This window comes from Oncorhynchus mykiss, chromosome 1 (assembly GCF_057628025.1).
Source record: "Oncorhynchus mykiss isolate SJ-2025 chromosome 1, ASM5762802v1, whole genome shotgun sequence".
In the NCBI taxonomy this organism is placed as follows: domain Eukaryota; kingdom Metazoa; phylum Chordata; class Actinopteri; order Salmoniformes; family Salmonidae; genus Oncorhynchus; species Oncorhynchus mykiss.
Window position 1 is genome coordinate 19,849,689 of NC_143022.1, and position 13,792 is coordinate 19,863,480.

The 13,792-nt window shown below is 43.6% G+C and overlaps 1 protein-coding gene across 12 annotated transcripts in view; it reads right to left on the reverse strand.

Moving 5' to 3' along the window:
- Positions 1-13,792, reverse strand: part of LOC110498717 (unconventional myosin-IXb) — a 115,048-nt gene that overhangs the window by 23,840 nt on the left and 77,416 nt on the right. For all 12 annotated transcript variants that reach the window (XM_090198450.1, XM_090198733.1, XM_090198798.1 and 9 more), the window contains 10 exons: positions 13,577-13,616; positions 13,246-13,368; positions 13,060-13,140; positions 12,856-12,966; positions 12,378-12,503; positions 12,142-12,291; positions 11,744-11,901; positions 9,529-10,650; positions 9,308-9,377; positions 425-531 (listed from right to left, as the gene is read on the reverse strand). In XM_090198450.1, coding sequence (XP_090054576.1) covers positions 425-531; positions 9,308-9,377; positions 9,529-10,650; positions 11,744-11,901; positions 12,142-12,291; positions 12,378-12,503; positions 12,856-12,966; positions 13,060-13,140; positions 13,246-13,368; positions 13,577-13,616 — 2,088 coding nt within the window. The remainder of the gene's footprint in view (positions 1-424; positions 532-9,307; positions 9,378-9,528; positions 10,651-11,743; positions 11,902-12,141; positions 12,292-12,377; positions 12,504-12,855; positions 12,967-13,059; positions 13,141-13,245; positions 13,369-13,576; positions 13,617-13,792) is intronic.

Sequence of the window (13,792 nt, forward strand, 5' to 3'; positions counted from 1 at the left end):
TTTTCTAGCCACCGTGCTTCTACATCTGCATTGCTTGCTGTTTGGGGTTTTAGGCCAAGTTTCTTTATAAGCACGTTGTGACAACTGCTGATGTAAAAAGGGCTTTATAAATACATTTGATTAATCATTGGGGTTATCTGGAAAAGACCCTTAGAACATCATCATATGCATTTTAACATCCAAAACACAAGGCATCAAACCATAATATTGGCCAACTAAGGTTCTATACCGCTAGTTCCAAAACCTATTTATGCCGTGATCTACTAACAGCTTTTGGAATGATCTTATGACTCAACTAAAAACAAAGCCAATATTTTTAGGTCCAACCCAGTCTCTTTCACAACCCAAAACGAATCAGCCGGGACTGCTCTGTCCCCCATCCTGCTGTAAAATATCTAACATTAGTTTCCCTGAAGCAGTGTACCTCTCTGGGGTGGGCGGTAGAGTTTGGACAGTGTCCTGGTGGCCTGAGGTGTCATGGGTCCTCCTCTTCATGCTGCCCTTTGACCAATCCTCTACAGCAGACTGGAGCTGCAAGGACAAACAATAACATCAATGTGAAGAACTATACTGTACAATTCCCCTCATGTTGAGCAGATGATTGAAAACACAGTTTGAGGAGATGAGGCCTTGGTAAAACATTTCCAGCAATCAAGAATGACCCCAACACAATATTTTAGTATTTGACCTTTATTTGACTAGGCAAGTCAAATAATACCAAATTCGTATTTTCTATGATGGCCTAGGAACAGTGGGTTAAGTGCCTTGTTCAGGGGCAGAACTACAGATTGTCAGCTCGGGGATTCAATCTCGCATCCTTTTGGTTACTAGTCCAACTCTCTAACCACTAAGCTACCTGCCGCCCCTATATCACCCAATAGACCTCCTTGAGAACCCAACCAACCTCCAATGGACTTCCATGAGAACCCAACCTACCCAACTTCCATCAACACCCAACCTGAGGGACAATCACCTTAAAAGTTCCACTACTCATTATCCATTGCACAAATTATGGAAGAGGTTCATATAATTTTATCACCTGAAAAATACACCCATGTTCATTCCCAGCAGCACATTGTTGTTGGTGGTGGATTAAGAAAACTGATTCATTATTGAGTCAAATCCTCAATCATTTGTGACCACTTGTTATTTAAATAGCAAAGTAATCATTCAATTGAAAAATGAGAGTGGCTGTGTGTTAGCAATCCACAGGAAAGTTATCACCCAAAAACACTGCCGAATGCAGATGCAAGTGTATAGGCACAATTACAGTAAGAGCCTTGTAAAATGGTAGCCAAGGTACTATTCTTTTTTTTTTTGCTGCCATGGGCATGACATTAAATGTTTTATAAAATTTTTATAAAATAATACTCCTGTGTCTGGTTGACCAGAAAGGGTTTCATTGTGGGGGTTGATCAACCATGGAGTGTATACACTCCCAAGCCTATTGATTATGCTCTGCATTACATGTAAAGAAGTGTATGATGAGGTTAAATACTAGGGCAAAAAAGACCCGAAACTGGAGTCCAGAGATTAAGAGCCAAAGGTGTGCTAGGATGCACCGTTTCTCTGTGGTGGCAAGCTCTGTTCTGGCTTTGTGATGATACCTTATCCATGGACTTTGTCCCTTGTGGGCCCAAGCAGGCCCTTGCACTTAAAAGGAAGCAGGTCCAATACGTCCCATCCTCCATTTCTTAACTTCTCTTAAAAGGCGATGTCTACGAGCTAGTCAACGTTTGTGTTTGGAATGTTTACGGTAATGTGTTCTGACCTATTAGAGCCAGAGAAGTACAATGACACTAAGCTTTCATTCAAATGTCATGAATAAAGAATGTGATATGCTAGCTTCAACCTGTTCAGATCTGATGTGCTGCCCTCGTATTTGATGAAAATAACAGTTCATAAGAAAGGGTAAGGCACACAATGCTGCTGGGACATATGCAGTGCTTACTTTTTTGCTCTTTACTTTAAAATCGCTGTTTGATCTGAGATTGGAATTCAGCATTTTTACTGGTGTTTTGGTTTTATCTTCACCTAACGTTTTTCGTTCAGCTTTTCGCTTTGGACGTTTTTATCTGCTCCACCACGCACCTGTCCGGGTAAGGTCGAGCTCTACTCAGCCTCCCGACAAAGCATCCCCCAAGCGGGTGACACTTACTCCCATTGCCTGCTGCACTGCTGCTTGGATCCCAACCGGCGATCTGCTCCTCATCTCCCCTGGCCTGTCTCCACCTGTCTGGTACAGATAACCCTGCCACTCACCCCTCTCTCCCAAGCTTTCGCATGCCTTCAGCACACCCATAGATTTTGGACTGCTCTGAATTTTATGTAGGCCAATTCATTTGTGCTTTACTCAGAAACGCTTTAAAATAAATTAATAAATAGTAGGCCTATATTAATAATCTGACTTTTATAGCCTACTGGGCTCAAAGAGCTACTCTCTCACCTTATTTTGTTGGGGCGAGTGACTCTTTGAACTTACAATGGCTGGCTCCAAGCCGTTTTACTTTTTTGTTGTGCTTTGTGCTATTTGCTCAATGACTCCTGTTCACTTTGTTGTCAATGAGTTTGCTCATTTAAACGACCGTGAAGACAGACAAATTTTGTTCCTACACTCGTGACTCTGTCTTTCGGCCTCCCATCCTACTCTAACCCTCTCCCGCCAGCTTTGTATTCATGCTACCTGATGAAATTGCAGTACAATATGATCTTGTTGCCATCTGATGCAAATGATAAAGTCAGTAAAAAAAATCAACAATGCAGAGCTCGCCCTTTCCTCTGCCGTGCCCTGATTGTATTACTGCTGATGATATCTGGAAATGGGCATGTAAACTCTGGTCCGCCTACTATTGCTACTGCCAATTCTGACTTGTGTTCTGATGATTTCTGCTTCACCGATTTCTGCTCTGGTAAAAGCCTGTTTTTTTTTGCATGTTAACACTACTAGTTTATTACCTAAAATTGATAAATTGAAAGTGTAGGTTCACAGTTCCAATCCAGATGTGTTGGTCATTACTGAGACATGGTTAAGAAAGAGTGTTCTGGACATTGATGTTAACCTTCCTGGTTATAACCTTTTTCTGAAGACAGATCTTCCAAAGGTGGGGGAGTGGCAATCTTTACCAAGGAACACCTTCAGTTCTCTGTTGTCTCCACCAAGTCTGTCACCAAACAATTTGATTTGCTCCCCAAATCTTTCAGATTATTATCAATCCCACAATGTAGGATTCCAAACACACAGAAAAGGCTACTCTCCTTGACGTTATCCTCACAAATAATCCTGATAGGTATCAGTCTGGTATTTTCTGTAATGACCTTATTGATCACTATTTTAAAGCCTGTATTCGTAATGGCTGCTCAGTTAAATGACCTGTCCTGATTTGTCATAGACGCTTGCTGAAAAACTTTAATGAGAAAGCCTTCCTTCATGACCTGGCCTCTGTAAAGGGGTATAGAATCAGCTTGATCTCCTCTATTGAAGATACTAGGACCTTATTTTTTAAATATATTTTCAGTGGTATTGTTAACAAACATGAACACAGAAAATGAGAATTAAAAACAGGTTCAGCCCCTGGTTTGACCGTGATCTGGCAGACTTACTCCATCTTAAAAAAAAATTTACATTTGACTAAAGGCTTGGCACACAAATACTCCGGCTGACTGGCTGTAGTTCAGGAAAATTAAAAATAAATGCACTCAGGGTCTAACCTCAAGCAGTTCTGGAAAACGGTGAAAGACCTGGAGAATAAACCCTCCATCACAGCTGTCCATGTCCCTTAAATGCGGACAACATCAGCCGTGTTGTGTGCATAAGCATTGCAAAATAAATGCACACGTTACTCAATAATTTAATTCGCCTCTCCCATCTCCACATAGTTTTCTAGGAGAATACACCCACCTAGGTGATTGAAAGATGAACGAGGTCCACACTCCAGTCGGTTGCATTAATGCACCTTAAAGTTGGTTGCCAACCCAACCACCACATAAAATCTAGAATTACTAGAAACTAACTAGGTTTCCCCTTTTATCTGTGGATACATTTTTGGACTAGAGAACACACAATTTTATGTGACGCAAAATGGGTCGATATTCTACAAAAGATCCAGCTAAAAAAGGACCTTGTACATTTCAGGCAAAATAAACACCCAATGTTTATATCTCAGGAAAAATTTGCTCGCAACAGCAAGCTAGCTAACTAAACGTCCATGAATGTTTCATGTGTGTTTCGACCTGTCCCCAAATTAATATATTTGGTTCAGAGTTAGTTTTGATATTTCAACCTCCATGTCCTGATCACGTCTGGTGTGGCTGGACATGCGCCCGGTGGCAGGTGTAGTCTGCATGTTAAGGTTAGAGGCATATGGTAGAGCTCTTTAATCACCACTTCATTAAGTCAGGATTCCTATTTGACTAAGCCATGCGTCCTTGCCCATCCAAGACTTCCTCATCTTCCAGCCCTTCTAATGCTACTAACCCTGATGCTCTGCCGTCTTTTTCCCCTGCCCAGCTACACAGCATCTCCTTGCAGGCGGTCACGGAGTCTGAGGCGTTAAAGGAGCTCCATAAACTTGACCCCAAAAAACAATCTGGGTTAGGTGGTTTAGATCCTTTCTTCTTTAAGGTTGCAGCCCTATCATCGCCAAACCTCTCTCTCCTATCTATCTGAGGAGGTTCCCAGTGCTTAAAAGGCAGCCACGATGCATCCTTTATTTAAAGGGGAGATCAAGTTGATCCTGAACTGTTGAAGGCCAATTTCCGATTATCAAAAGTGTTGGAAAAATTTGGCAATAATCAACTGATGAGCTTTCTTGAGGTCTAAATTCTTCTGTCTGGTATGCAATCTGGTTTCAGCTCAGGTTACGGATATGTCACTGCAACCTTAAAAGGGCCTCAATAATGTCACCATTGCCATTAGTTCTAAGCAATGTTGTGCTGCTATTTTTGACTTAGCCAAAGCTTTTGATACGTTAGACCAGGTATTCCCAGGGGTACGCGTAATGCCGTCGGCATGTGTGATTCACATAAAAAAATGTTTTTTCCCCAAAAAAATTCCTTCACATTTTCTAACGGTCCAGTTCTATTTTCCAACGGGGCTATACATTTGGGTGAGGTTTGTTTCTTGCCTTAGTAGCTAAGTTTCACTGCCAAAAATATAATTACACCATCTAGTGTTCAGCGAAATAACGCCACAATATCAAATACAGGTAGCCTAGTCAAATAACTAACATCCAATCACATTAACCGTTACTCTCTCGCGGGAATTCCAAACGTAGCTGCTGCTCATGTTGGTATCTGTACTGATGGCGCAAAAACCATGACAGGGAGACATAGTGGAGTGGTAACACGCGTGCAGTTGCTCCCAACGCCACTTCGGTACACTGCAGCATCCATTGAGAGGCTCTTGCTGCCAAGGGAATGCCTGACGGCTTGAAAAATGTTTTGGACACAACAGTGAAAATGGTTCACTTTGTTAAAGTAAGGCCACTGAACTCTCATGTATTTTCTGCATTATGCAATGATATGGACAGCAACCATGTAACGCTTTTTTTACAACAGAGAAGGGGCAAAGTAGACACGTTTTTTTTAAATTGAGAGACGAGCTTAAAGTTTTCTTTACTGACCATAATTTTCACTAGTCTGACCACTTGCATGATGACGAGTTTCTCACACGACTGGCTTATCTGGGTGATGCTTTTTCTCGCCTGAATGATCTAAATCTAGGATTACAGTGACTCTCCGCAACTATATTCAATGTGTGGGACAAAATTGAGGCTATGATTAAGACGTTGGAGCTCTTCCTTGTCATTGTATGATTTTTTTATGTGCAAATGAACTCAATCTTACGGACAATGTCAAATGTGATATAGCGAAGCACCAGAGTGAGTTGGATGCGCAATTACGCAGATGCAGGTACTTTCCCAAAACGGATGACACAAAAAACAACTGGATTCGTTATCCCTTTCATGCCCTGCCTCCAGTCCATTTTACCGATATCTGAACAAGAGAGTCTCATTGAAATTGCAACAAGCGGTTCTGTGAATTTAAATCAGAAGCCACTGACCGATTTCTGGACTGGGCTGCGCTCAGAGTATCCAGCCTTGGCAAATCGCGCTGTTAAGACACTGATCTCCTTTGCAACCAAAAACTAAATATAGGCACTGACTGTGTATGGAAAATGATCTAAGGCAGACTCTCTCCAATACAACCCAACATTGCAGAGTTATGTGCATCCTTTCAAGCACACCCTTCTCATTAATCTGTGGTGAGTTATTCACATTTTATGAGGAACAAAGATGGCTAAATAAAGAGCTAAATTATTTATTATTATTTGTGCCCTGGTACTATACGAGCTCTTTGTCACTTCCCACATGCCAGGTCGTGAGAAACTCACACTCATCCTTATGTTTAATTAATTTGTGTGTGTGTGTGGCAGGCTTACAAATGATGGCAAAAAAACAACATTTGAGAGTGTGTTGACCTTGATGCTAGAGGGGGTACGCAGCTGGAGGTTGAATGTTTGAAGGGGTACGGGACTATAAAAGGTTTGGGAACCACTGCATTAGACCGTTCCATTCATGTGGGTTGGTATTGGTGTCTCTGAAGGGTCTTTGGTCTGGTTTGCTAACTCCCGCTCTCAAAGAGTGAAATGTGTAAAGTCAGAACATCTGCTGTCTCAGCCACTGCCTGTCACCAATGGAGTACCCCAAGGCTCGATCCTAGGCACCGCAATCGTCTCAATTTACATCAACAAGATAGCTCAGGCAGTAGGAAGCGCTCTCATCCATTTATATGCAGATGATAGTCTTATACCTCAGCTGGCCTCTCCCCGGATTTTGTGTTAAACGCTGTACAACACAGCTTTTAGTGTTCAACAAGATTTCTCTGCCCTTAACCTTGTTCTGAACACCTCCAAAACAAAGGTCATGTGGTTCGGTTTGATTTCATTACTACTTCTGAGGGTTTAGAGCAGGAGTGGGCAATTCCGGTCCTCGAGGGCCTTATTGGTATCACCGTTTTGCCCCAGCCAACACGTGACTCCAATAATCACCTAATCATGATCTTCAGTTTACAATGCAATTTGATTAATCAGCTGTGTTTGCTAGGGATGGAGAAAAGGTGTGACACCAATCAGGCCCTCGAGGACTAGTTGCCCACACATGGTTTAGAGCTTGAGGTAGTCACGTCATACAAGTACTTGGGAGTATGGCTAGACGGTACACTGTCCTTCTCTGAGCACATATCCAAGCTGCAGGCTAAGGTTAAATCTAGACTTGGTTTCCTCTATCGTAATCTCTCCTCTTTCACACCAGCTGCCAAACTAACCCTAATTCAGATGACCATCCTACCCATACTATATTACGGATACATCATTTATAGAACGGCAGATAAGGTTGCTCTCGAGCGGCTAGGTGTTCGGCCGTCAGATTTGCCACCAATGCTCCTTATAGGATACATCACTGCACTCTACACTCTGTAAACTGGCCATCTCTGTATACCCGGCACAAGACCCACTGGTTGATGCTTATTTATAAAACCCTCTTAGGCCTCACTCCCCCCTATTTTGAGATACCTACTCCAACCCTCATCCTACACATAGACTGAACAAAAATATAAAACGCAACATGTAAAGTGTTGGTCCCATGTTTCACGAGATGACATGAAAGATCCCTGAAATGTTCCATACGCACAAAAAGCTTATTTCTCCCACAAATTTGTTTACATCCCTGTTAGTGAGCATTTCTCCTTTGCCAAGATAATCTATCCACCTGACAGGTATGGCATATCAACAAGCTAATTAAACAGCATGATCATTACACAGGTGTACCTTGTGCTGGGGACAATAAAAGGACTCTAAAATGTGCAGTTTTGTCACAACACAATCCCACAGATGTCTCAAGTTTTGAGGGAACGTGCAACTGGCATGCTGACTGCAGGAATGTCATCCTGAGCTGCTGCCAGAGAACTGAATGTTCATTTCACCTGAGAGATCCTCCAAGACCAGCCTGGACAGCCACCTGGACAGCCGATGAAACTGTGGGTTTGCACAAGTGAAGAATTACTGCACAAACAGTCAAACCATCTCAGGTGTGCTCGTCGTCCTCACCAGGGTCTTGAGTTTACTGGAGTTCGGTGTTGTAACTGTCTTTAGTGGCTAAATGCTCACCTTCGATGGCCACTGTGCTCTTCACGGATGAATCCCGGTTTCAACTGTACCGGGCAGATGGCACACAGTGTGTATGGCATTGCATGTGAGAGCAGTTTGCTGATTTCAACGTTGTGAACAGAGTGCCCCATGGTGGCGGTGGGATTATGGGAAGGGCAGGCATAAGCTACAAACAATGCAGACAATTGCATTTTATCGATGGCAATTTGACTGCACAGAGATACCGTGATGAGATCCATTGTCGTGCTATTCATCCGCCGCCATCACCTCATGTTTCAGCATGATAATGTCCCAGTTCTTCCATGGCCTGCATACTTACCAGACATGTCACCCATTAAGAATGTTTGTGATGCTCTGGATCAGGATGTACAACGGTGTGTTTCAGTTCCTGACAATATCCAGCAACTTCGCACAGCCACTGAAGAGTCGGACAACATACCACAGGTCCACAGCCTGATCAACTCTATGTAAAGGAGATATGTCATGCTGCACGAAGTAAATGGTGGTCACACCAGATACTGACTGGTTTTCTGATCCACGCCCCTACCAACAGATACATATCTGTATTCCCAGTCAAGTGAAACCCATAGCATTTATTTCAATTGACTGATTTCATTACATGTACTGTAACTCATTAAAATCATTAATTGTTGCATGTTGTGTTTATATTTTTGTTCAGTGTGCACACATCCCGGGGTCACTCCTCTTTTCAGTTCGCTGCAGCTAGAGAACGGAAAGCGCTGCAAAAAAACCCACTAAAACTGGACAGTTTTATCGCCATCTCTACATTCAGACTCAATCATGGACACTCTTACTGACACTTATGGCTGCTTCGGGTGATGTATTGTTGTCTCTACCTTCTTGCCCTTCGTGCTGTTGTCTGTGCCTAACAATGTTTGTACTGTGTTTGTGCTGCTGCCATGTTGTTGTCATGCTGTGCTATGTGTTGCTGCTACCATGTTGTGGTGTCTCTTGTCGATGTGTTTTACTTTGCCCCCATAGGAGGCCTTTTGCCTCTTGGCAGGCCGTCATTGTAAATAAGAATTTGTTCTTATTTGACTTGCCTAGTTAAATATAAGCTAAATTAAAAAATATGAAAACATTTAAAAAGAAATGGTGGTTATAATAGTATAGCAATGTTACCTCTCTGTTGGAAGTGGCACCAGAATTGTCTGAGCCAGGGGACACCGCATCAAGAGAGTTACTACCACTCCTGGAAATAAAGGGAGACCGAGATCTAAAATTAATAATCATAACTGGGGGAATCCTCAGTCTTTTCTCATGTTGCAGAGACAATGATATCCTAAAGCAAGTATAACTCATTAATATTACTGTAGATATCACAAGGATATGGAATGTCGTACGGTGAATGTTTTTTCCTTCTGTCCTTGCTGTGGTCGTCAGGACTGCTGCCCTCTGGTTGTCGTCCATCAGTCTTCTTCCCCTTCCATTTCTCTGCCTTCTCCTTCATGGTGCCCTGTTGGCTGTAGCGAACCAGATTGCCTGGACCCAGGACCTCATTATGGCCGTTCCTGTCATCCATTGGTTCGGGGGGGTTCAGGCGTAAGGTGCTGGGGCGTACAGGTGCAGGGGTGTGGGATGTGGCTTTGGCCTCTTTCTTCCAGGCTACAAAGGTGTACTGGTCCAGTTCCTTGCTGTCTGCCCGCTCGGCCCGCTCTTTTGGCTTGACCTCGGCTCGGCTTGCTGCCTCCTGACCTTTGATCTTAGGGACAGGCTCCTCCTTGGTGGCTGCCAAGGCGACCCGCTCACTCTCCCGCTGGCTGTGCTCCATGCCCCGCTGGCGCCGCTGTTCTCTCTTCTCCTGGCTCCTGGAGACCTGCGACCTGTGTGCCTCCGCAGCAGCCTGAGCCCCATTGTCTTTTTCTGGTGACTGGGGGGCAGCTTCCTCCTTTGTCTCCTCCTCCTCCTCGGAGTGTGCTTCCTCCGGTTCCTCCATAGCCTGGCTCTCCTCCTCCAGCTGAGGCCCAACCTCAGCCTGTGTACCGTTGCCCTCATCAGGCTGGAAGACTGTAGAAGCATCCCCCATTTCCACCTCCTCAGGAGGTGAAGTAGTTGCAGCCTCGACAGCTTCTGTCTCCTCCCTCTGCTTCTCCTTGTTCTGGACAGGCACTTTATCCTCATGTTGGCTCTCATCTAGAGTTATTTCAGCTGTCACCTGTGCCTCTGGCTCCTCCTGTGTCTCAGGTTCCTTGTTGACACGTTCTGCTTGCCTCAGCCTTACCTCCTCCCTCGCCCTCCATTCCACTGCCTCCTGCACAGCCTCTTTCTTTCTCCTAAATGCTTCTTCCTCTGCTTCCATTTCCAGTCGGGCTGCCTCCACTTCTGCCTCTCTTGCTAGCCTGGCTGCCTCTTCTGCTTGCCTTGCTGCCTCTTCCTCCGCCCTCTTCCTGGCTTCCTCTTCTTTCTTCCTGGCCTCCTCGTCTTCCTCCTCCTTTTTCCTCCTCTCCTCCCGTATTGAATGGCACCTGTTAAGTTAACATGATTCAGTAGTGGTTCAACATTCATATGACAATGTTAGGCATCTCTCGGAATTTGCAAGCATTTGTATAGCATTTTCTATACAAGGCATAGCTTGTTTCCGAGGTAAGAGATGATGTGCAACGAATGTTGTTTTTTAAAGGCCCAACGCAGTCGTTTTTATCTCAAGTACCTTAGTGTGATTGTTTTAAATTCAAATGGAAAAAAAGAAACAAATAGGTTCTTAGCAAAGAACAATTTCTCAAGAAGAATTTTGCTAGAACTGTTGGAGTGGTCTGCGTGGAAAACTGAAAACTAGCGGTTTGAAACTCTTTTTGGTCTGTTAACTAATTTACAGCCTGGTGATGTCATCAGGCAGGCCAAAACTTCATCCCACCAAAACAGGCTGAAATTTCAGGTGGTCTTTTCATACAGCTCTTACACTAAAAGGGCATTATTATAATTTACACAATTTCACAGTATTATTCTAACCACAGTGTGGAAATAAAAAAAAATATGAAATAACACAGGACTCCACTGGGCCTTTAAGGTTAGGAAAATGTGCACTGAATTGAATTTATTTGGGTTAAATATAATATACAACAAAATGTACAATGTGGACCCAGAGGATAGCACTTAAAAGTTTTAATCAAAACACTTGTTTCCAAAGTGTCCCTCCGAGGTACAAACAAATAACACATATGATTAAAAGAGCGACAAGATTACAAACAACCACATTGCATTCATTTATATTGACATCCTAAAAAGTGGCACTATACGTGGCACTATACGTGCCACTTTTTAGGATGTCAATATAAATGAATGCAATGTGGTTGTTTGTAATCTTGTCGCTCTTTTAATCATATGTGTTATTTGTTTGTACCTCGGAGGGACACTTTGGAAACAAGTGTTTTGATTAAAACTTTTAAGTGCTATCCTCTGGGTCCACATTGTACATTTTGTTGTATATTATATTTAACCCAAATAAATTCAATTCAATTCAACTAAGTCAGTGTTTACCGGTAACTCAAGGCATTTCACACTTTATAAATACTACACTAAGCAATGCATGTATTTCAGTGGTGTGGCCTTGTGCTGTACCTCCTCCGTGCGGAGTGTCCTCTAGCCAGAGCCTGGATCTTCATAATGCTGGTATGCCTGCGGAGGTACTCGGACCTCTGTCTGGAGCCCTTCCACACAGCCTGGATCAGCGTGGCTGCCTGACACTGCTGTTCCTTACGGCGTCTACGCCACGCATGCTGTGAGGGATGAACACGGGCAAGAACAAATTATTACCCTGACATATATTACCAAACAGAACTCATTTATTCCCCTTCTGCAGGAATATGATTGTCTCATAAAGGAAGGATATTGGTCAATTTCTATGTATTTCTTTGTAAGAAACAGATATTGAAAATACTATTTCTAGGCATTTTGTATGAGGAAAAGTGGCATCTTTGAGCTGACATCTGTACAGGACGGGTTATCACACAGCTTACCTGGATCAAGATGGCCGCCTGTCTCATCTCCAGGAAGTACCTCCTCTCCAGGCGGGCCCTGAACCAGTACTGCAGGAAGATTATCTTACGCATCACGTCCTTGTGCAGTGTGTCCTGCAGCTGCTGACGCTCCAGCTCCTTCAGGTAAACCTGAGGATCGCAATTTAATTCAAGACAATTAAAAGACAATTAAAATGTATTTCTGTGAGGAAATTGTGGAGGTGAGCTTGTCTTACCTTGGTTTTTCCTATCTGGTAAGTGGTGTGGTCGAGCGCCATCCTCTGGAACAGGGCCGAGATGTCCTCTGGCTTGGAGGCGGTAGCATTCTTGGGCAGCAATACTCGGAATTGCTCAATGAATTCCTACAGGGACACATTTATAATAGCTATTTTGTTTTGACAGACATTGCTCAATAAAAATGTTCCTTCTAACATGCAAGAATTAAAGAATATATTTCACGGAGGACCGAGTGTCGGCGGGTTTTCACTCCTCCCTTGTAATTAGTAAGGAACTCTCCTCACGTTGTCGTCTAGAGCTTAATTGAAAGGAAAACTCTAAAACCTGCAGACACTCGGCCCTCCGTGGAATGAGTTTGACAACCCTGATATAAAGCAATTATTTTCATTGGTAAACAATGAATGTCAAGTATGAACAACAGTTATTGTTTCAGACATTGCTTCTGGCTGTCTGAGTTATTAAAGAGGTGCAGTGTACCTGGAATGTGTACTTGGCTCCATAGCCAGACCTCCGGATGCGAACCGTTTCTAGCATGCCGGTGTAGTGCAGCTGCTGCAGCACCAGGGTCTCGTTCAGACACATCTCCTTCTGCACACACACAGATACACAGCACATCATTAGAGGGACTCATCATAATCATTATCATCTTGGTTGTACATAATAGAAAAAAAGGGCCGTTACCTTCTCAGAGTTGGAGCGAATACAGCGGATGAAGAAGGGTTCTGCTCTGCCCAAAGTCTCCAGCAGTTTAGTCAGAGAGGTCTGTCAATGTAAAAAGGATTTAATTCTAACTCCAATAAAGTCCTGCATCTGCATCGTATGTTAGTGGCTGTCTGGCTGCTGTATTTGATGGAGAGATCAGCTGACCTGGAACTGAGCACTAATGCTGGGAGTCTTCTTCTTCTTGTTGAGGTGCAGCAGAGACTTGGCGGTGCGGTCGTGGAAGGTTCGACCCACAATGAACTTCAGGGAGCGAGAGTCCAACAGGCTCTAAGGAACAGCATCAACATCACAGAGTTCTGCAGACACCACCTCAGTGTAGCTGATACTCTCGAATGATTCAAATGTTATATTTTCAAACATTTATATTAGATAATTTAGTGATCAAGATCTGAGATAATGAAGAAATACAAATAATTTCAGGTGGTCGGAGGTATGTACGTACGTAGCTGGCGTATGTGTGATACTGTAAGTTTACCTTAGGTATGATCTGTTTCTGCTTGGCATTCTTGTTTTTCCTGTGGGAGAGGGAGAGGTTAGTGAGACGGGCTCAGCACAGCGATGTCGCTGAGGAGGTCTAGTGGTGAGCGCGTTGGGGGTGAGCCGTGTTGTTAGTATGGCGAGTCATTCTAAGTCAATGAGGCGTGAGGGCTTGCACCTGGAGTATGGGTGGGATGACGGATGAACAGACACA